We start from the raw sequence: 22,423 nt of genomic DNA on the forward strand, positions 1-22,423 counted from the left end.
GTGCGAGTGTTGTTTAAGTTACTGTTTATAAGGTTTGAAAAGAAAGTCTGTCTAGCTGTGGCTAGTTCCACATTGAAAGCATGAAGGCTGTCTTTATAGATGCTATAGTGGACTCCAGTTTCGTCTTCCGCCACATCCGCTCAGCTTTTCTGCATTGTCTTTTCATGCTCTGAACTGCTGTTGATTTTTCCAAAGTGATTTTTGATTTTTTGATGAAGTTTAATTAAACATCCAGGGCTCTATACACTTATTTAAGAAGCATTCCATAAAATTTGGAATACAGAAATAAGAAACTATAAAAAGAAACTTCTAAATATGAAAGTAAAATTACCAGTAGGTGGCGAGTAGGTTGTGAGTGTGTGTCTGTGTGTGTGTATCTGTGTGTGTGTAAGTGTGTGTGTGTGTGTGTGTGTGTGTGTGTGTGAGAGTGAGTGTGTGCGTGTGTGTGCGTGCGCGTGTGTGTGTGTGTGTGTGTGTGTGTGTGTGTGTGTGTGTGTGTGTGTGTGTGTGTGTGTGCATGTTTATGTGGTTTATGAGGACACAAATGTGTATAATGACATGGGTATGACAGAGGTATTACAATATGAAGGTGGTTTATGAGGACACTGCCTATGTCCCCGTAATTCAAAAGGCTTAAAAAACATACTAAATGGTGTTTTTTTGAAAATCTAAAAATGCACAAAGTCTCCTGTGAGGGCTAAGTTTAGGTGTAGGGTTGGTGTAGGGCAATAGCACACACAGTTTGTTCAGTATAAAAACCATTACGCCTATGGAGAGTCCCCATAAACCACAAAAACCAACGTGTGTGTGTGTGAGTGTGTGCGCAAATTAGGCTGGATTGAGCAGGTCACATCACTACAGCAGTGCACGACTAAAAACTACCCTGCTGACACGATATTCATTTTATTTGTGCAGTTATTAAAAAATGTCTTAAAAGACCTTCGATTTGATTTGAACAATCCTGCAGGCACCTCATCAGATACACATCGTGTCGGTATATTAATCGAGTTCAGCACACTTTCAGGAGAAGAGGACTGATTTATGTGTCTTCTGTGTGTAATGCTTGTTTGTATGTCTTTCAGGAGATATTAATTATCCTGTCCGGCTGTTATTGAAAATAAGAACCTGTTCTGGTTAAATCCTAAAGTTTCAATAAAGATGAAAATGAAACATGATGCAAGTGAAAGATCATCTAACATCTTAAAGATCATCTAACATGATCGATAAAGATGCTTAAACGAGTAAATGCATTTACAAATACTCGAGAATCGGATATTTCATGATATAGTTTACAAATCTGGGAATATTTCGAATAAAAAAGGACACATGAAATAAGACTACATCAGTTATACAGCTATGACGCCCCTGAACCCTTTATAATGATTAGTATTCGACATTATTCATCAATCTTGATTTATGGGAATAAAAGCATATTTAATCTTACACTGTGAACTGACTGAATAAACAATCGTGTTGTTAAACCAACAAAGTAAGTGTGTGTGTGTGCGCGCGTGCGTGCGTCTGTTTCTATTGTTCAGACACACACTCTGTGGAGGCTGTGTGAGCGCGCGCGCGTGCACGATCATCCCGGGACAAAGACAGGCGCAGCAGGTCCGAGTCTCGTCTTTATTTAGTGTCAAACTAAATAAATGTTGTTTAGTTATTTAGTGTTTAGGGTTTAGTGTCTTCACTGACTCTGTGTTTGTGAGGATGAGGATGAGGATGATGAAGGTGTTGCTGTGTTTGATCGCGCTGTGGGGCGCCGCGGGCGGAGCGAGGAGCTGCGGAGAGTCACGCCGGGTTTACGGAGAGAAACACGGGCTCAACACCGCGCCGCACACACACATCAGCGGTAACACACACACACACACACACACACATCAGTGGAAACACACACACACACATCAGCGGTAACACTTACACACACACATGAGCGGTAACACACACACACACACACACACACACACACACATCAGCGGTAACACACACACACACACACACACACACACACACACACACACACACACACACACATCAGCGGTAACACACACACACAAACACACACATGAGCGGTAACACACACACACACACACACATCAGCGGTAACACATACACACACACATGAGCGGTAACACACCAACACACACATGAGCGGTAACACACACACACACACACACATCAGCGGTAACACACACACACACACACACACACACATGAGCGGTAACACACACACACACACACACACACACATCAGCGGTAACACACACACACACACACATGAGCGGTAACACACACACACACACACACACACATCAGCGGTAACACACACACACACACACATGAGCGGTAACACACACACACACACACACACACACACATCAGCGGTAACACACACACACACACACACACATGAGCGGTAACACACACACACATCAGCGGTAACACACACACACACACACACACACACATCAGCGGTAATACACACACACACACATCAGCGGTAAGACAGACAGACACACACACACACACACACACACAGCCCACCTGTCTGTTTGTTTACAAACATTATTAGTTCTTACAGAAATACTCAATATAAAAATATACATAAGGTGTAAGTGAATGAAATGATTGACATTAATTAATGATGAGATACACCTAAATAATTCTCTAAAGTGTAAAAGGCTTACAATGGAAAATGTGACTTTTGTTTGGTTTAATTTCCCTTAGTTCTGATCATTTAGATATATTTACTATTAGATAACTCTGAATTTGATAGCAGCCACTGATTCATTTCCCTGTGTGTGTGTGTGTGTATGTGTGTGTGTGCTGTCTCTGTGTGTGTGTGTGTGTGTGTATGTGTGTGCGCGCGCTGTCTCTGTGTGTGCATGTGTGTGTGTGTGTTGTCTCTCTGTCTGTGTGTTATGTGTGTGCGCTGTCTCTGTCTGTCTGTGTGTGTGTGTGTGTGTTGTCTCTCTGTCTCTCTCTCTGTCTGTGTGTGTGTGTGTGTGTTGTCTCTCTGTCTGTGTGTGCGCTGTCTCTGTCTGTGTGTGTGTGTGTGTGTGTTGTCTCTCTGTCTGTGTGTGCGCTGTCTCTGTCTGTCTGTGTGTGTGTGTGTGTGTGTGTTGTCTCTCTGTCTCTCTCTCTGTCTGTGTGTGTGTTGTCTCTCTGTCTGTGTGTTCTGTGTGTGCGCTGTCTCTGTCTGTCTGTGTGTGTGTGTGTGTTGTCTCTCTGTCTCTCTCTCTGTCTGTGTGTGTATTGTCTCTCTGTCTCTCTCTCTGTCTGTGTGTGTGTGTGTGTGTGTTGTCTCTCTCTCTGTCTGTCTGTGTGTGTGTGTGTGTGTGTGTGTTGTCTCTCTGTCTCTCTCTCTGTCTGTGTGTGTGTGTTGTCTCTCTCTCTGTCTGTGTGTGTGTGTGTGTGTGTGTGTGTGTGTGTTGTCTCTCTGTCTCTCTCTCTGTCTGTCTGTGTGTATGTGTGTGACTGGCAGGTGAGCACCTGCGTCTGTGTCCTCGTGATTACACCTGCTGCTCCAGTCTGATGGAGGACACACTCGCGCACCAGAGCGAGGCTGACTTCCTGTCTGCGGTGCAGGACACCAGCCAGTTCCTGCTCACCACCTTCGCCCAGAGACACCGCAAGTTTGATGGTGAGGACCTGATTGAGAGCATGAACGATTGACTGCACTGTAAACATCTTTGCACTCATAAAACAACCTTCCTCCAGCACCCATCATTTCTCACCACAGTCCTGAGCAATGAAGCGTGTGGAGAGAGAGGAGTCTTCTGATTCAGACCGCTTCACTTCACTCTCATTGACACGTAAAGCATAAAGATTCCCACAAATGCATGCTGTAATTCACTATTACAAGCAACACGATTAACATTAGTGTGTTAATCAGTGCGGCCCCCCATCAGCTAAGGACAAACCTGATAAACATATTTAATATACATGGCTTTGTAAGCTCACCATGCATTACACACACACACACACACACACACACACACATACATATATATATATATATATAAAACAAGCATTTTCATGCCATTGGTCTGTGAATAGGATAAAGATCTTCTGAAGTCCATCATATCTTTCACAACATCTTCATGACGTTTATGAGTCCTACAAACTCAAGAACAAACAACACTCATGGTTTTAACGCTTGAGAATAAACAGTCACTTTTCTGTCTGTTTCTTTCAGCTTTATTTGAATATAATTGAATCATTTATTTAAATATTTTGTATTAGGGTATTTATTTGAATAATCCATCATGTTATTACGTTGATGATCAGATGTGCCACTGTGTCCATCTCGTTATTTGGATTCATATTTTTAATTTAAAGAAGACGTGATAGAATATATGCTGTTTTGTGTTTTTAGCACTGAAGTAGATTAAATATGTTCAGAAAAGATTTAAACAGTATGTCACGACGAGTGAATTTAATGCTCTCACCTCTGCTCTGCTTGATATATGCAGTATGTGTGAAATAGTTTTCAGTAATGTGGAAAAATCTCTGTTAACCTCTTAAAATAGAATCGGAATCAGAAAGAGCTTTATTGCCAAGTATGCTTGCACATACAAGGAATTTGTTTTAGTGACATAAGCTTCCAGTTCACAGAGACAACAACTACACACAGACAATAAAAATAAGATGAGAATAAAAAATACACACATGTAAATATAAATAGACAAAAATGTAAAAATAAATAAATTGTATGTACAGTTGTGCTATAGATGATAGAATGGAATAGAATAGAATGAGATGTAGGGATGTACTTGGATGGAGGTGGTAATAAATAAATATAAGGTTATTGGTCACTTTTATTGCATAATGGCGGGGGGACATTTAACTCTTCATAAGTTGAATTGCCGGGGGGGAAGAAACTGTTCTTGTGCCTGGCTGTCCTGGTAATTGTGGCTCTGTAGTGCCGGTCAGATGGTAAAAGTTCAAAAAGGGGATGACTTGGATGTGAGGGATCCAGAGTGATTTTCTGAGCCTTTTTGCTCACTCTGGATGTATACAGTTCTTGGAGGGTGGGCAGGGGGGCACTGATAATCCATTCAGCAGACCGAACCGTTCTCTGTAGTCTTCTGATGTCTGATTTTGTTGCTGAGCCAAACCAGACAGTTATTGAAGTGCACAGGACAGACTCAATGACGGCTGAGTAGAACTGTTTCAGCAGCTCCTGTGGCAGGTTAAACTTCCTCAGCTGGCGAAGGAAGTACAACCTTTGTTGGGCTTCTTTTTTTATTTACAGTGGAGTTGATGTGATTGTCCCAATTCAGGTCCTGAGAGATGGTGCTGCCCAGGAATCTGAATGACTCCACTGCAGTCACAGTGCTGTTCATGATGGTGAGTGGGGGGAGAGCAGGGGGGTTTCTCCTGAAGTCCATGATCATCTCCACTGTTTTGAGCATGTTGAGCTCCAGGTTGTTAAGGCTCATCACCGTCCTGGATGAGGCCGATCAGTGTGGTGTCGTCTGCAAACTTCAGGAGCTTGACAGAGGGGTCTTTAGATGTGCAGTTGTTGGTGTAGAGGGAGAAGAGCAGTGGGGAGAGAACACAGCCCTGAGGGGCACCGATGTTGGTGGAACGGCTGTTTGACATGAATTTCCCCCAGTCTCACTAGTTGCTGCCTATCTGTCAGAAAGCTGGTGATCCAATGACAGACAGAGCAGGGTTAGTTTGGTCTGGAGGAGTGTAGGGATGATGGTGTTGCAGGCCGAACTAAAGTCCACAAATAGGATCCTCACATAAGTCCCTGATTTGTGCAGGTGTGTGTTGCAGGATGTAATGCAGTCCCATGTTGACTGCATCATCCACAGACCTGTTTGCTCTGTAGGCAAACTGCAGGGGGTCCAGTAAGGGTCCAGTGGAGGCCTTCAGATAAGCCAAAACAAGTTTTTCAAATGACTTCATGACCACAGACGTTAGAGCCACAGGTCTGTAGTCATTAAGTCCTGTTATCTTGGGTTTCTTTGGGACGGGGATGATGGAGCGTTTGAAGCATAAGGGGACTTGACAGAGCTCCAGTGATCTGTTGAAGATCTGTGTGAAGATGGGGGCCAGCTGGTCAGCACAGTATTTCAAGCAGGCTGGTGTCACATCATCTGGGCCTGGTGCCTTCCTCCTTTTGTTCCTCCTGAAGACCTGGCACACATCTTCACTGATCTGAAGTATAGCAGTGGGGGAGAGGGGGGTTGCTAATGGTTGGTGTTAATGGTTGTGTAAAGAGATGGTCAGAATGGGTGTGGTGGGTTTCAAATCTACAATAAAACTCATTCAGATCTTCAGCAAGTTGCTGATTCACCTCAGTGCTGGGGGATGGTGTCCTGTACTTGGTGATGGCTTTCAGGCCTTTCCACACTGAAGCAGAGTCATTGAAAGTGAACTGATCTTCCAATGTTTTGGCGTAGGTCCCTTTAGCCGCTCTAATCTCATTTCCAGATGCTTTAAATTCACTTGTGGAGGTCATAGAGACCTGAAGTTTTTTTGTGAATGAATGAAAATGTCTTTTTCTCTGGCTTCTGTCCTTGTTGTGTCAGAGTTTTTCCGGGAGCTGATGGATGTGGCAGAGAAGTCGATGAATCAGATGTTCACGCAGACGTACGGTCATCTGTACACGCAGAATGCTCACATCTTCCAGCAGCTGTTCACTGACCTGCGGCGCTACTACACGGGTCAGTGTGTGTGTGTGTGTGTGAGTGTGTGTGTGTGAGAGAGTGTGTGTGTGTGAGAGAGAGAGTGTGTGAGTGTGTGTGTGGAGCGAGGCCTGTGTGATTCTGCATGACCCGCTGACCTGTGTGTGTGTGTGCAGGGGGCAGAGTGAGTCTGGCCGAGGTGCTCTCTGATTTCTGGGCAGGACTAGTGGAGCGCGTCTTTGCTCTGGTTAACCCTCAGTATCAGTTCAGTGAGGAATATCTGGAGTGTGTCAGCAAACACGCCGAACAGCTGCGACCGTTTGGAGACGTCCCTCATAAACTGCACATTCAGGTAACTTATTATTACATGCGGGAGTGTTTTTCATCTTATGACAAAGACAAATGTGTAAAAAAAAAAAAAGTAAAGATTTCTTGTCAATTTCTTCTTTTTTTTTTTTTCTTTTTTTTTTCAATATTTATTTTTGGCATTTTTTTAAAACTTTACTAGTATAGCACAGTGTAGAAGTGACAGGTTGCTAAGTGGGGGGGGGGGGGGTAGGGGTAGGTGCACACCCCCCACAAGGCTATCGGCACCGACGTTATCAATTTCTTATTAAAAGAGCAGACGTGCATATGACAACACATTCTCTAATCTGTCATTCACAAAATCACGTGTTGTTCTAATTCTGAAATATGAAATATTGTGGGATTCTGATGAAAAAATTCACTGATCTCAGGTTGAATCTTTAGGTGAATTATAGTTAAACCCCATAGAGAGACCAATATGCTTAATAAAGACCAGGAGTCAAATCTGAAGTCCAGTCAGCTGACAGAGAGATTACTGAAGACCGAGTTCTCCACACGTCCAGAGCCAGCCTCCAACTAACATACAGTACAGAAACACAAGTAATTATAGTCATATTGACATCATTTCTACAGGTTCTGATAGGTTAACAGCACAGAAAATTCCTGCAGACTGTTCCTTTGGCATCATATTCCTAAACAACCCCTGCAATTATGCCACTAGATAAAACAGAGGCAATCACTTTTCTCTTCAAAGTTGAGCTGCAGCACATCACTGAAACACAACAATACTGTCACACAGATTCACTGTCAGAGTTTAACATATAGCAATTAATGCTGCAACACACCCTAAAAGGAATCCTAAATGTTAAGCATACGTAAGAGTTAGTGTAGCATTGGTCTCCACATTCCTCATACAGCCGTCATGAGAACCACATAATATCAAATCTAACATTTGATAATATTTCAGATGAATTATTACAAAACATACATTCTCTGAATGTGTAAACACTGTTACTGCATTCTGACTCGGGTCAGAGCTTCAGTCACCTCTCAGATACCCAATACAGACATTAATACCAGAACAGATACTCACACAGTTAATAAAGTTAATAACTGTAACGATAAATATATTAGTGTACAATTAAGAGCAATAACGTTCTGTTTATTGTAATCACACTGTAGTTTTGTCGTCCGCAGCTTTAAATGCTCAAGCTCTTTAAAGCAGAATGGATTCTGATTGGCTGTCAAAGTTTCTATCGTTCATCATTTCATTAAATTTTGAAGCAAGTTCAGTTCAGCTGTAAGCAGTTTTATAAAAGACAGCAATGTTTTTATTCAACTTTAGTCAATTAAAAACAAAATGCTCTGAAAATGATTCCAGAGAAATGGTTACTCTGTCGTTATCATTTTTGTGAGGTATCATTTTATTCTCATTGAATTAAAACAGTTATTAACACTTTATGCTTATAGTTATCATCCTTCATCTGAACAGTTCGCATCACATCAGCATGTTGTCTCATCATTACTGCAGTCATCATCATCATCTCTCTGTGTTGTGATGGGCAGGTGTCGCGAGCATTGACTGCAGCGCGGTCTTTGGTTCAGAGTTTGGCTGCCGGAAGAGACATAGTGAACAAGGCAACAAAGGTGCGTACATGTGACTCAGTATTTGTGCTGAGCTTTAATAATAAACTAATAAATCAAATAATTGATCAAAAAAGATCTGAGCAGTGCTGCACCTGCATCTCGTAACAGCAAAAAGCACAACAACACAACACGAGTGATCGGTGTGGCATTAGGTTTGGCGTGATTCAAGTGGCGAACTGCTCTGATTTTGACTGGTTTAACAATGGATCAGATTGGATTGTGAAAGCAGAGTCAGAAACTGGTTAGTGAGTTTCAGAAGTGACTGACAGCGTCTCTCTCTCACGCTCACTTGTCAGATGCTTTATTAGCACATTTCTAGCATTTGTAAAACTGCATTTTTCCATCTCAAAAATATATCTAATTTACGACCTATGCTCTCAATGTCAAATGCAGAAACATTAATTCATGCATTCATGACCTCGAGGTTAGATTATTGTAATGCTTTATTGGGTGGTTGTTCTGCACGCTTAATAAATAACAATAATTATAATTTGTTACATTTAAATAGTGCTTTTCTGGGTACTCAAAGCACTTTACATGAAAGGGGGGGAATCTCCTCATCCACCACCAGTGTGCAGTTGATCCACTTGGATGATGCGACAGCAGCCACAGTACAACGGTGCCAGTGCAATCACCACACACCAGCTACAGGTGGAGAGGAGCGAGAGTGATGGAGCCAGTCAAGTGGATGGGGATTATTAGGAGGCCATGATTGACAAGGGCCAGTGGAGGGCATTTGGCCAGGACACCCCTACTCTTTATAAGAAGTGCCATATGATATTTAATGACCACAGAGGGTCAGGACCTCAGTTTAAGGTCTTATCCAAAGGATGGTGCTTTTTTACAGTATAGTGTCCCCAGCATTAGGACCCAGAACACAGGGTGAGCATCTCCTGCTGGCCAAGTCAAGTCACCATTATTTTATAGCATTTTTCAGAATCCCAACTGTGTCAAAGCAGCTTTACAGTATTAAACAGGGAAATATTGTGCCATTCTCCTCTGGCCAGACGAAACCAGCAGATTAATTCTAAACTGCAACAAAGTCAGATTGTGAATGGAACACTATTTTGACACACTATTCCCCTGTTTAATACTGTAAGGCTGCTTTTACACTATTTGCATTGTAAAAGGTATTATATAAATAATGGTGACTTGACTCAAAAGCAAACATTTGTCTTACGTTGCAAACGCTGCCATAACATTATAGTTTTGGATAAATCATATACACACAGTTATTCAAAATCTAAAGCTGTTCTTTCATGAGCTCCTGGGTAGATTTCTGCACAAGATTGAAAGTAATCGACAGAGAGATGTTGAAAGATTCATGCTAAACACAAAAGCAAGATTGAAACTTTTTTACTGTAAGCATTAGTGTTTGTGAATACAGTATTACACAGAACTGAAGAACAGAAACACATCAAGCATGAGTAGTTGTGTAGATGTTTATAGGCCTGATCTAAAGCACGATTGGTTGGTGTTCAGTGAAGCGTGTGAGGAGTTAGTGATGAATTAGTGTGGCTTTTTGATTGGTTGTGTTTGAAAAAGAATATCAAGATACTTCCTGTTAGATTTGTGTGTTTCATAGAGAATTGTGTGCTGTGTTTTGCAAAAAGTGTTTTATGAAACTGAAAATTGAGTCAAAGACTGAGAATTAGTGTCTGGTTTTGTAGATTTGGTTTGTGCTTCTGCTGTTTGAGTGACAGCTTTCAGAAACTGTGACAAGGAAAGAGTTTGTGTGGAAGAAGCTGAAAAAAAACTAATTAATCAAGTCATAACATATTTTTTTCCAAAGCACTTCATACATGCACAGAAATAGACAGGAAAATAATGGTGTAAAGGTTCTTAATTATGTAACTAACTCAATTTCAGCTGTAAAGCAGCTCTACAGAAGGTAATATAGAATCATTATACAAATCAATGCAGTTAAAAATGTATTCTTGAACTGAATTGTGTTTCCATAATTGATTTTAATTCCTGTGAATGTCTGTGAAGCTGCTTTGAAACAATCTGTATTGTATAAAGTATGACTTGACTTGCAAAATAAGGAATTGTTTATTATTTACACACAAAATATTAATCCCAATCATTCAAAACTGATCAAGAGAAACTGATGTAGTGCAGCCCTAAACATAATATGCTCATCCCATCATAACAGAGAAATGATTTTGGTTGTGATGATGTTTGTATCTTCTCTTGGACATGTATTGTGCCGTGGATGAGTTTGCTGATGGGGCTCTTCTTCGTCTGTCTGTGTGTGTGTGCGTCTCTAGCTGACGGTGGGATCCGAGTGTGTTCGGGCGTTAATGCGGCAGTGGTTTTGTCCGCTGTGTCGAGGACTTCCTTCCCTCAAGCCCTGTCATTCGCTGTGCCTGAATGTCATGAAGGGCTGCCTGGCCAATCAGGCCGACTTAGACTCTGAATGGAACAATTTCATTGGTGAGAAAGAAAACCACGTAATTCACCCGGAAACTATTATTCTGTCATAATTTTCTTGCATGATACACATCATGTACACCAACAAACATATTTGTAATCATCTCTCATCATTTTTGTCCATCCATCAAAAGTGAAATCAGCATTTCAAGTTTCAAAAACATACATAAAGACATGGTCAAATTAATCCATTTGAATAAAGAAAAACTATCGCTTTATATGATGATCATTTCATTTAGGCTTTTATTCACATGAACATTGATCAGTACACGTACATAGAGCGCACAAAACACAGAAACCTCATGGGTACCTCTCAGTGTCTTCTGGGTTCAGAACGGCAAGTAGATGATCACAGAATTCATTCGTGTGAATGTGAAGAATGATGTTGGTTTTTCAGTGTGAATCTGATTACCCTGCAGATGCTCTGATGGCGGTGGTGCAGAAACTCGGCGGGCCGTTTCATTTTGAGTTGGCCACAGACTCCATCGCAGTGAAGGTGTCTGAAGGCATCATGCACATGCAGGAGAACAGTATAACCATCTCTGCAAAGGTAAAACATACATTTCCATTTAAAACATACAAGTATTTACATGTAGCATGTGAGTCTCATTTCACTTCACAGAAAGCACATCAGAATTACTGGGGCTACAGGCAGGTGAGGTTTTTTCAGGGCCGACGTTTCCTACCTGCATTACAATATTGTGTGTATGTAAAGGGAAAGGGAAGTGGTGTGTGGCCAAGTATGGTGACCCATACTCGGAATTTGTGCTCTGCATTTAACCCATCCAAGTGTACACTCAGTAGTGAACATACACCCGGAGCAGTGGTAGCCATTTATGCTGCGGCGCCCGGGGAGCAGTTGGGGGTTCGATGCCTTACTCAAGGGTCTCACCTCAGTCGTGGTATTGAGGGAGGAGAGAGTGTTGGTTATTCACTCCCCCACCTACAATCCATGCCGGACCTGGGTCTCGAACCCACGACCAACTCTCCAACTCACAAGTCCAACTCTCTATCCATTAGGCCACGACTGACCACTTAGTTAGGAAAGTAATGCATTACGCTACTTTTTTGGTCATCTGAGCTTGGCTTGCTTATTTATATTTAATAACAAAAACTTATATTTTTGGCAACTGTAAAGAACCTTTCACACCAAAAGTGAAATGAATAAACCTTAGCAAGCGTCTCTGTCTCTGCACTTACTCCTGATTTCTCTCAATGCGGGACAGGAGAGCCGTCAGTCAGTAAACGTGAAAATGTGCATTATTTATTTGAAAAATAACACCGATATTTTCTTGTAAATTTTAAAAGTAATGTTACTTCAGTAGTTACTTGTAAAAAGTAATCTGAATACCTCACTCGTGTTACTTGTAATGTGCTAACCCAACATTGTTAATATCTGTAAGGGATAACAACAAGCAGTATAACTGGATTTAAAAGTAACAGTGCGTCTACACTGAACATGAAAAAGTGACTGTTTCAAATCAGTTTTTATCTGAGTATTTGAAGAAATGATCGACAGAAGTCATTATTTGCAGCCCTGTTTGCTAAAGCATGCCCAGCTTGAGAACAGAGTTGCACTGATGTTGATTGCAGCTGGACTATGTGTGTTAAAACATTCCTACAGTACATGTATTTATCTTTCCATGAGACTGGTTGTGCATTGAGCTAATGTGACGTTTTTGTGCGCTTGTGTTGGTTTCAGGTCTTTCAGGGCTGTGGGATCCCTCGGCCAACTCCAGCCAGAAACAAACGCTCACCCAGAGAGAGAGATGGCAAGAGAGCCTTCAGGACCTACAGCACCGAGGAGAAACCCACCACCGCCTCGGGAACAAACCTGGACCGACTGGTGAGACGCGCCTCAAACATCAGCACTGCGACAATCTGCAAGGCATTGAATACAATCATCATGACTATATGGCCATCTAAGGCTGAGATATGAGGGGTCAAACATTTCAGAACTTTATACTAATACATACATTTGTGAAATAAGAGAAAAAAACAGAAGGTTGTCAAAATCTTCTAGAGATTACCAAATCAAAAAAAAAAAAAACTTTTAATTTGGTCTGGTTTGAGAGATTGTCCTTTAATTAACTGAATATAAAACAAATAAATGTACAAAAACAGCAGATGCTTCATCAAAGCAAAGCTTCACCCAGGAGCATGAGTTTGAAACTCTCAAATTTCTTTCCACATTGCCTTAAAATATTCAGAAAAACTTAAAACATTCAGAAAAAGTAACACCAGTGTTTCTAGCATTAATTTAGCATATATGGTTAGGGTTAACCCTAAAAAAAAGTAAACTTCCATAATGTACTTAAAATGCTCTATTTCCGCACACTAATTTTGTACATAATATACTAAAAGTTAATCTTAAGATGCTATTTTGGGACACCATGAATAAAGAACTAAAATGTGCTTTTAACATTCTATCTTTGTATTTAAGAAATGTAATTAGAAAACTTGAGTGTACTAGTGTATGAAAGATGGGTTCAAGTGTGTAACTAAATACAAAGATAGTATGTTAAAAGCCCATTTTAGTTCATATTCATGGTGTCCCAAAATAGCACAGAGTAGTACACTTATATTATCTTACGTTTATCTTAAGACGAGACACTGCGGGTATAAAAAAATAACTAATAATTATCGCCTTAACTCGTTGATTGATTACACTGATAATTGCAAACATTTTTTGTATTGCAAGCTTTCTAAAATGTTAGGTTTAAATATGCAAAGGAGGCATTATTTAATGAAAATATGCGCTGATTTGCATACATTTCTAGAACAAAAATCGAAACACTGGATGAAGTCAGTTTCAAGATTCTTGTTTAATTTTTTTTTTTCATATTAGAGTCAAAAGTTTTTACAGAGGGAATCTCATTGTGTCACTCCATAATTCATAAAATACTATATTTTCACAATTTTGGGAGAAATAAAATGTTGTATATAATCAAGCAAATTATATATGAATAAATCCCTCTGTAAAATCAGGATACAGATAGTCCAGGATATAGACTATAGGAATAAAAATGTAAAGTCTGGTGTGTGTGAGTGCTGCTGAAGTGGAGATTTATGGCTCAGTGTAGGTAAAAAAAAACTCATTTTGAGAAAACGGCCTTTAAAAATATGTATTGTAATTGAAATCTATTGACACAAATAGATAAAGTGCTATAAAAGAAACAATTAACAGTGTCTTTAGGATGTTTTCTTTCCAATAGTCTGAAAAAACACTTTATGAAAAACCAAAGAGCCCAAAATCTCAAAATGAATAATAATAATAATAATAATAATTCATTACATTTATATAGTGCTTTTCTGCTTTTCTAAGCACTCAAAGCGCTCTACATTGTGAGGGGTGGTGTCTCTTCGTCCACCACCAGTGTGCAGCATCCACCTGGATGTGCGCCAGACCGCCCAGCACACACCAGCTTACTGGTGGAGAGGAGACAGAGATGAAGCCAATCAGTGTAAGGGGATGATTAGGAGGCCATGATGGTCAGAGACCAATGGGAAATTTGGCCAGGATGCCGAGGTCACACCTCTACTCTTTTCGAAAGACATCCTGGGATTTTTAATGACCACAGAGAGTCAGGACCTCGGTTTAACGTCTCATCCGAAAGACGGATGAGTCAGTCACTGATTGACAGTCAAGTCAAGTCACCTTTATTTATATAGCGCTTTTAACAATACAGATTGTGTCAAAGCAACTTTCCAATATTAAAATAGGAAAATACTGTGTCAATAATGTAAAATGACAAGATTAAACACTCAATTTTCAGTTACAGGCATTTCATTATTGAATTTAGTGATGTCATCGTCCAGCTCAGTTCAGTTCTAATAGTATCTGTGCAATCAGGTCAACGATATCACTGGAAAATAAGTGTCTACTAAACTAAACAAGCCAGAGGAACCAAAACTCCATCGTTGACAGGTGTGTAGCAAATTAGCTTAGAAAGGAATTGTATATAAATAATTACAATTATTTATATTGGCTGACAGTAATAACTGTAGCAGAAATAAATTGCTATGAACTAATCTGTTCGTCCAGCGAACATTCAGTGTAAGTTCATATCAACTCTCAGAAAGGAAGTTTTCTTGGCCACAGAAAATACTTTCCTAAGTATTTATACATTAGAAGATGTAGTAAGGATCAAAAATCGTAAAGGGACATTCATTTGCAAGGCAGAATGAGAAACTCATGTAATTTGTGCACAAGAGTTTTATTACCTAAACACTACCCAAACTAGTCTAACAAACAAACAAACAAACATACAAACATACAATCACTAATACATGGGGTAAGGGCAAAGTGGATGAATGAAGCCATTAGAAAAACCAGAGAATGCAGTTATGGAAAGAGTAATTTAACCACCTGAGTAAAACCATCAGCGCCGTTTATAATGGGGTCTATAACTTGTACTAAACATCTGTTTCTTTTAGTTAAATGTATGATACTTGCCATGCCTTTGGTCATTGAACAAGTGTCCGGATGCAGTCTCGGATGAAAGTTCTGGTGGTTTGAAGGTTTGGTGGTGTTGGAGTTCTTCCGGGTTTGAAGGGTGAAGAACTTCAAAGGATGTTATTCTGGATCGGTGGTAATTGGGAGTTTCTTCCCAGGTAGAAAGGGAAAAAGAACTAAGAAAGAGATCTACTGAGATCCGAGGATCCCTGGTTGAATTGAAAGTCAAGGCCGCAAGGCCTGGCACAAAACTTAAGGGTCCAGAAGAGTTCTAGCTCACATCCGTCTCATCCTCTTAGGATCTAACAGAACCGCAGACTGCAGGGGCGTCACTGATGTGAGAGCTTTATCTGATATGGAGGTCACACCTCTGGGGAGTCAAAGAGCCAATGATGACTTGAATTTTGGAGGGAAAGTTTTACAGCTCTTTGTCTCTGAACATGGTAATTTGCATAGGTAATTTGCCTGGGGTTAATGCACGAACTACTAAAGATTCTTAGGACACTAATATGTTGCATAGGTATCAACATGTAATATTCACTCTCAAGTAGATAATCCGAGGACGAATTGATAGAGACCAAAAAATAATATCAATAAAGTGATATTAACTAGATCTATCATAAGCATGCATAAAACAGTATACAATACACAAAAACATATACAAGAACAGTAATAATATACACAATGACCTGAAGATATGTGTGTGTTCATTCAAAGAAGGGTTTTTCTATGAATTAATTCGAGAAGAGTCCATTTTTACGGCATAATGTCTCTTTCCTAAGGGGAAATGAAGCGAGTGTTGCTCTGCCCGCATTCCTTTGAGCAATAAAACAAGTGTTATCAGATCGGTTGCCATGGAACCAGGGGCCTGGAGTCATTGACAGATAGACTTGCACCCAGTATGTGTTTTGGGTGGGGGGTCTGTGACTATTTCTTAATCTAATAACTAATTGATTTGTTAGATCAAATGCAAAATTGTGTGTCTGATTGTTCCAAATGCTACAGGTGCATGAAAAAAACTGTGTTTTTGCCTGCAGTGTCTCCTCTTAAGGAAGTACTAAAGAATCATTTTCAGTATATTAAGTACAAAATTAGTGCGCGAAAATAGTGCACTTTTTTCACCTGGGTACATGTATATATGAATAAATAATGTGGAAGGCACTTATTATAATCACAACAGAAGGTACTTTTTTCATGTAATGGCCAATTTTTCAGTAATTCATTGAATCATTCATATTGATTTGATGAATATGTTATGTGTAATTTGTGTGTGTCTGGCTGTCAGTGTTAATTGATGGATGTCTGTGATCAGGTGGAGGAGCTACAGGAGCGTCTGCGGCCCATGAGGGGATTCTGGGTAGCGCTGCCTCACACCATCTGTAATGATGAACACAAGGCAGCTGACGTGACCGTCGAGGACCGCTGCTGGAATGGACAGACGCGCGGCAGGTGTGTATACTGACGTTCCTGAAGAAGTGTGTGTGGCGAGTCAGGTTTAAGTGTGTGTCTATGTTTTTCAGATACCTGCCGTCCGTTACTGCTGATGGTTTGGTGAATCAGATTAATAATCCAGAGATGGAGGTGGACGTCACCCAGCCAGACGTCAAAACACGGCAGCTAATCATGGAGCTGCGAGTGGCTGTGAACAGACTGAGACACGCTCAGAACGGACGAGACGCCGATCTCATCGACAGTGAGTGTCTCTGTGCTTTTATCTTGGTGTTGGTCTGCTCCGAAACAAAAAATGTTAAAATAAAGTTATCAATCAGCTGAAGTGTGCACATGCAGATTCGACTCTTGTGACCCTGGACCACAAAACCAGTCAAGTTTTCTGAAATTGAGATTTATACATCATCTAATCTTTCTATTGATGAATGGTTTGTTAGGACAGTACAATATTTGGCTGAGATACAACTATTTGAAAATCTGGAATCTGGGTGCAAAAAAAAAATCTAAATATTGAGAAAATCTCCTTTAAAGTTGTCCAAATTAAGTTCTTAGCAATGCATATTATAATGTAACCGGTCTCGACCGTCACTGTTACGAACTGCGTTGTGTACAATGGTGAGACAGACCACTGGAACTGTTGCTGATGGAGAGATTATTGGCCGATACTGGATGGAGCAGAGAGAGAGAGTACAACAATGAGATTCTGAGAAACTTTCGGTGATTTTTCCACCTGGACAAATTAAACACCAGTTAATTGATTAGCTAAAATCACCATGTTCTGCTGACGCACATACATACACTCTTAACACTAATAATCTTACCCATCCACACATAAAATGCTTCTTAGTGCCTTTGTAACACTCTTAACAACAATATCTTTGCATATCAAGTACTTAATAAAACTTCTGATAACTTTTATGACTTATTTTGAAGGAGCACCGCTAACTGCTTACCTCTCCTCAGCGCACTCAACGCGGTCTGAGGACTCTGTGTGGCAGTGTTGCCAGATCGGCTTGACGATTTCCAGCACAAAAGCTCACCAAAACCCGCCCACTTCAACAAAAACCAGCCCAAAATTTTAACTGCCAAAATGATGTGATACAATTTTATTTCCATGTCAATCAAGGTTGATAAGGACTATTTTTTTATCTCCTTAAAATAAAATAATGATGACAAAATAAAATAAAGATAAATGCATGCACACACCCACGCCAGCCAAAAATGTGTTATTCATTCATAAATACCGTATGATAATCTGACAGCAAAAATAAAATAATAATAACAATTAACAACAATAATGCGCTTACCTTTGTCTTGTGCTTTATCTTCAGACAGAACAGCACGTATTTCACGAAGTACACATTTTAGAACATAATGCAGAACTTTGCACAGTCAAAACTGTTCAGGTCCAGCATCTGTCAATGCCAAGTATACCAGAGTAGAGTCTGGACGGTTTAAAAGATGTTCTGATGCAGAACAGCATCGTATCTTAGACTCTTTCCCATGTAACTTATATTTAGGCCACTTTGCCATTGCAATTACTTAAATAAAATGAATGAATGAATATTTAGCTGCATATTTAAATCTTGCCCTTTATAGCGCCAAAACCTCGTCACGCAAGAGTCATCACATCTCACCAACATAAAAGATGGTAAATTGATTGACAAGTCTCTGTTAAACTGAACCAACAAGGGTTGCGTTAAGGAAAAATGAGTTGATGACTGCACTACACATTATTTTACCGTGATACTTTGAGCTCAAAAAATAACATGACTAAAGATAAAAGCAAAGAAAAAAGCAGCCCAAATTTTGTCTACCCGCCCAATGCGTTGTTCTCCGGTCCGAGCCGATCAAAAGAAGCCCAATTGGGTGGCAACACTGCTGCGCGGGCAAACTGGAAATGACATCACGACGTCAAATGAATATAAAACTATTTTCCCCAAATAACACAAATAAAAGAACAAAACTAAATTATAACGTTTTCATGAACAAATTAATACAAAATAAATGCATGAAAATCGAAAGGAGGGATCATTAGTGAAATACATAAATTCAGATAATGAATACACACTCTTATTAATACCCGTCACACTAATCAAAAATGAAGTTTAGATATATTTATGGTAGGAAATTTACTAAATATCTTCACGGAACATGATCTTTATTTAATGTATCCTATATCCAAAATCCTAATGATTTTTGCCATAATCCCCGGCACGGGGAAGTCATGGCCTAATGGTTAGAGAGTCGGACTCGTAATCGAAAGGTTGTGGGTTCGAGTCTCGGGCCGGCAGGGATTGTAGGTGGGGGGAGTGAATGTCCAGCGCTCTCTCCACCCTCAATACCACGACTGAGGTGCCCTTGAGCAAGACACCGAACCCCCAACTGCTCCCCGGGTGCTGCAGCATAAATGCCCACTGCTCCGGGTGTGTGTTCACGGTGTGTGTGTGTTCACTGCTGTGTGTGTGTGTGTGTGTGTGTGTGTTCACTGCTGTGTGTGTTCACGGTGTGTGTGTGTGTGTTCACTGCTGTGTGTGTGTGTGTGTGTGTGTGTGTGTGTGTGTGTTCACTGCTGTGTGTGTGTGTGTGTGTGTTCACTGCTGTGTGTGTGTGTGTGTGTGTGTGTGTGTGTGTGTGTGTGTGTGCACGTTGGATGGGTTAAATGCAGAGCACGAATTCCGAGTATGGGTCACCATACTTGGCAGTATGTCACTTCACTTCACTTCACTTCATAAAAGAGAAGTTAATAATTTTGATCCATACAATGTATTGTTGGCTATTGCTACAAATATACCTGTGTTATTGATGACTGCTTTTGTGCTCCAGAGTCACATATGATGCAATGAACACAGTAAATGAGTGGGGTTTTCTAGCGTATTTATTTCAGCTGCTCTTGACACGAGAAATCAAATTTTCCTTGAACACCTCAAAGGTCTTTGTGCAATTAAAACAGGTAAGAATGAACGTTGAGAATAATCGTTTTTGACCATCTATATTTTTTGTTTAAAAACTTTAATAACATTAGAAGTAAACATAAGAAAAATATTAAAATAAGAATAAAAATACGTCATGACCCATTTAAAATCAGCCAGAGCTGTTTATTTATATACATAACTTAGATAATTTACATAAACGTAATGCATAAAACATTTGTTACTTAAACTAAAACAAACTAAAATATAAAAAACACTTAAATTTCAGTCAGTTGCCAAGACAACATTTCACATTTTTGTTTAATGTAACAATGTACTAAAACAACTAAAATAAAACTGAAATAAACAATTAATACAACCTATATAGATATATATTTAAAAAATAACAATTCCAGACACATACAAGAAAAAAAAAAAACCTAGGTATTTAACTGAAATTAAAAGGAACATAAAAATGAATTCAAAATATGAATAAGAGCTATAAAAATATCTTAATGATAGTAAAATGACACTGATCCTGTCACAGTACTGTGTTGATAAACACATGAACACAATGATGAAGATGAGCAGTCTTTAATAAATCCACACTGAGGGAACGCTGGCAACACACATAACATCGACGAGACCCAACAATGAATAGAAAGCGAGCAACTTTGATCAGAAACAAGCAGAATAGACTAATTAATGACACACACCTGAACGAGATAGTATGTTAAAACCACATTTTAGTTCATATTCATGATGTCCTAAAATAGCACAGTTGAGTACACTTACATGATCTTAAGATTATCTTAAGAAGTACTAAAGAATAATTTTTAGTAAATTAAGTACAAAATTAGTGTGCGAAAATAGAGCACTTTATGGAAGTGCAAATTGTTTTCACCTGGGACATTACTGAAACTGTAATATAAAAGCAGAGGGGAATGCAGCGTTCCCGCTATGACAGAGGTGATAATGTATTTGTCTCTCTCTCTCTCTGTGTGTGTGTGTGTTTGTCTCTGTCTCTGTGTGTTTGTCTCTGTCTCTGTGTTTGTCTCTCTGTGTGTGTGTGTGTGTGTGTGTGTGTTTGTCTCTGTCTCTGTGTGTTTGTCTGTATGTGTGTGTGTTTAGGTGATGTGGAGGGCGGCAGTGGCTCTGGAGTCGGAGCTGAAGTGGGCGAGCGGTTCAGTGAAGATTGGCCGGCTTACAGCTCCTTCTCTCCACCTCGCAACACTCTCCCAGTTAACGATAGGCCACGCCCCCATGATGGTCTCCGCCCCCGAGACAGGCCCCGCCCCCGTGACACGCCCAACAATAAGCGGGACAGGCTGAATGGACGAGCACGATCAGATGCAGGAAGACCTTCCCCTCCTCTTCTTCTGCTGCTGTTTCTCCTCCTCCTCACTGTCTGCTCTCACTCTCTCCGTCTCGCGGCCTTTAATGGAGATCAAAGTCTTTAATGGAGATCAAACTCTCTCCTGCCAGAACGAGCACAAACACCAGCAGCAGATCCGCACCGCCGCAAGTCAACATCCTGTAGAAAGTTTCCTTTTTACATTTGTCCATTTTTACAAAGCAACACTGCATTTTGTAGTTCTCTCTGATTGGTTTGTGGACTGTGGTCAGCTGATCTCGTACAATCAAACCGTTCAGACTGATTCGACGCTGTTCCTGTAATCATGAGGAGCGTTAGTTCGATCTGTTGACTGATTTTTATTTCTTCCTATTATGATGTTTGTATAATATTGAATGTACTGTTGAATGTTGAGGTTTATCCTTTTCAATTGTGGATTTTATTGACATGTATTTATTTATTTTGCCTTATGTTCAGTGTGTGTGTAATTTAAGTGTGTATGTGTGAGCACAAGTGATTTTTCTCCACAGAAACGCTCTAGGTTTTCTGAATGAGACAGATGAATGTGTAGAGACAGACGAACAGAAGTTCAGTCTGTTTTTGTTGTAGTTGTTTGAAGATTAGCAGTAGCGTTATGCTAAAACACGATTAAAAAGGTTCCTCCAGATGTGCTCATGTTTTTGGAGAGTTGTTTTGGTTCAACCTACATAAAGTATTCTTTCCCCCTTAAAACCTGAAAAAGTGTGCACTTCTAAGTGAAGAGGACTGTAGTGAAGAATACAGTATTAGGCACAGGAGCAAGTTTCATTTGATTTAAACAGCACTGTTACGCTACGCTAGCGTTGATCCACACTCATGTGAAGGTGGTTAGAAAGATACGATTATGTGTTTGATATATTACGGTATAAAGGAATCTGTACAGTGATGGCTGAATGACTCGATCCTGGAAGTATCTTTAATTTTGCTCATAATTACGTTTGATGAGTAATTAACTGCTGACAAGATGGAGTTGCCTGTCTGTGCAGTAGAAACACATTTTTAAAGAAAAACCTGAGCTACACGACTGGGCGGAGTCTGGACTGCTCTTTACTGCCCTGCAAACATGCTCCTGTGGGGCCCATGCTGGCTTTTTGGGAGCACAGTGGGCTAGGGCCAGTCCACACCAAACCTAAACCGGCCCAGTGCAGGCTTGCCCACAGCTTTGAGCTCACCGCAGGCTCTCTAT

At 40.2% G+C, this 22,423-nt stretch overlaps 1 protein-coding gene across 1 annotated transcript; it reads left to right on the plus strand.

Annotated features, from left to right (window-relative positions):
* The first annotated feature begins 1,549 nt into the window (after positions 1 to 1,549).
* Positions 1,550 to 22,122, plus strand: gpc2 (glypican 2). The gene is made up of 11 exons (XM_079438495.1): positions 1,550 to 1,852; positions 3,485 to 3,643; positions 6,546 to 6,680; positions 6,818 to 6,993; positions 8,514 to 8,594; positions 10,865 to 11,030; positions 11,447 to 11,577; positions 12,730 to 12,873; positions 16,796 to 16,932; positions 17,004 to 17,176; positions 20,976 to 22,122. Exons 1-11 carry the CDS (start codon positions 1,711 to 1,713, stop codon positions 21,302 to 21,304), a joined length of 1,773 nt encoding a protein of 590 aa, XP_079294621.1. The 5' UTR covers positions 1,550 to 1,710; the 3' UTR covers positions 21,305 to 22,122.
* The last annotated feature ends 301 nt before the right edge of the window (positions 22,123 to 22,423 follow it).

Source organism: Barbus barbus (assembly GCF_936440315.1).
Source record: "Barbus barbus genome assembly, chromosome: 17".
In the NCBI taxonomy this organism is placed as follows: Eukaryota; Metazoa; Chordata; class Actinopteri; order Cypriniformes; family Cyprinidae; genus Barbus; species Barbus barbus.

Coding starts and splice junctions, on each gene's coding strand:
- gpc2 (XM_079438495.1), top strand. CDS start 1,711: ATGAGGATGAGGATGATGAAGGTGTTGCTGTGTTTGATCGCGCTGTGG. Junction 11,031..11,446: donor TGAATGGAACAATTTCATTG/GTGAGAAAGAAA, acceptor ATTACCCTGCAG/ATGCTCTGATGGCGGTGGTG. Junction 16,933..17,003: donor AATGGACAGACGCGCGGCAG/GTGTGTATACTG, acceptor TATGTTTTTCAG/ATACCTGCCGTCCGTTACTG.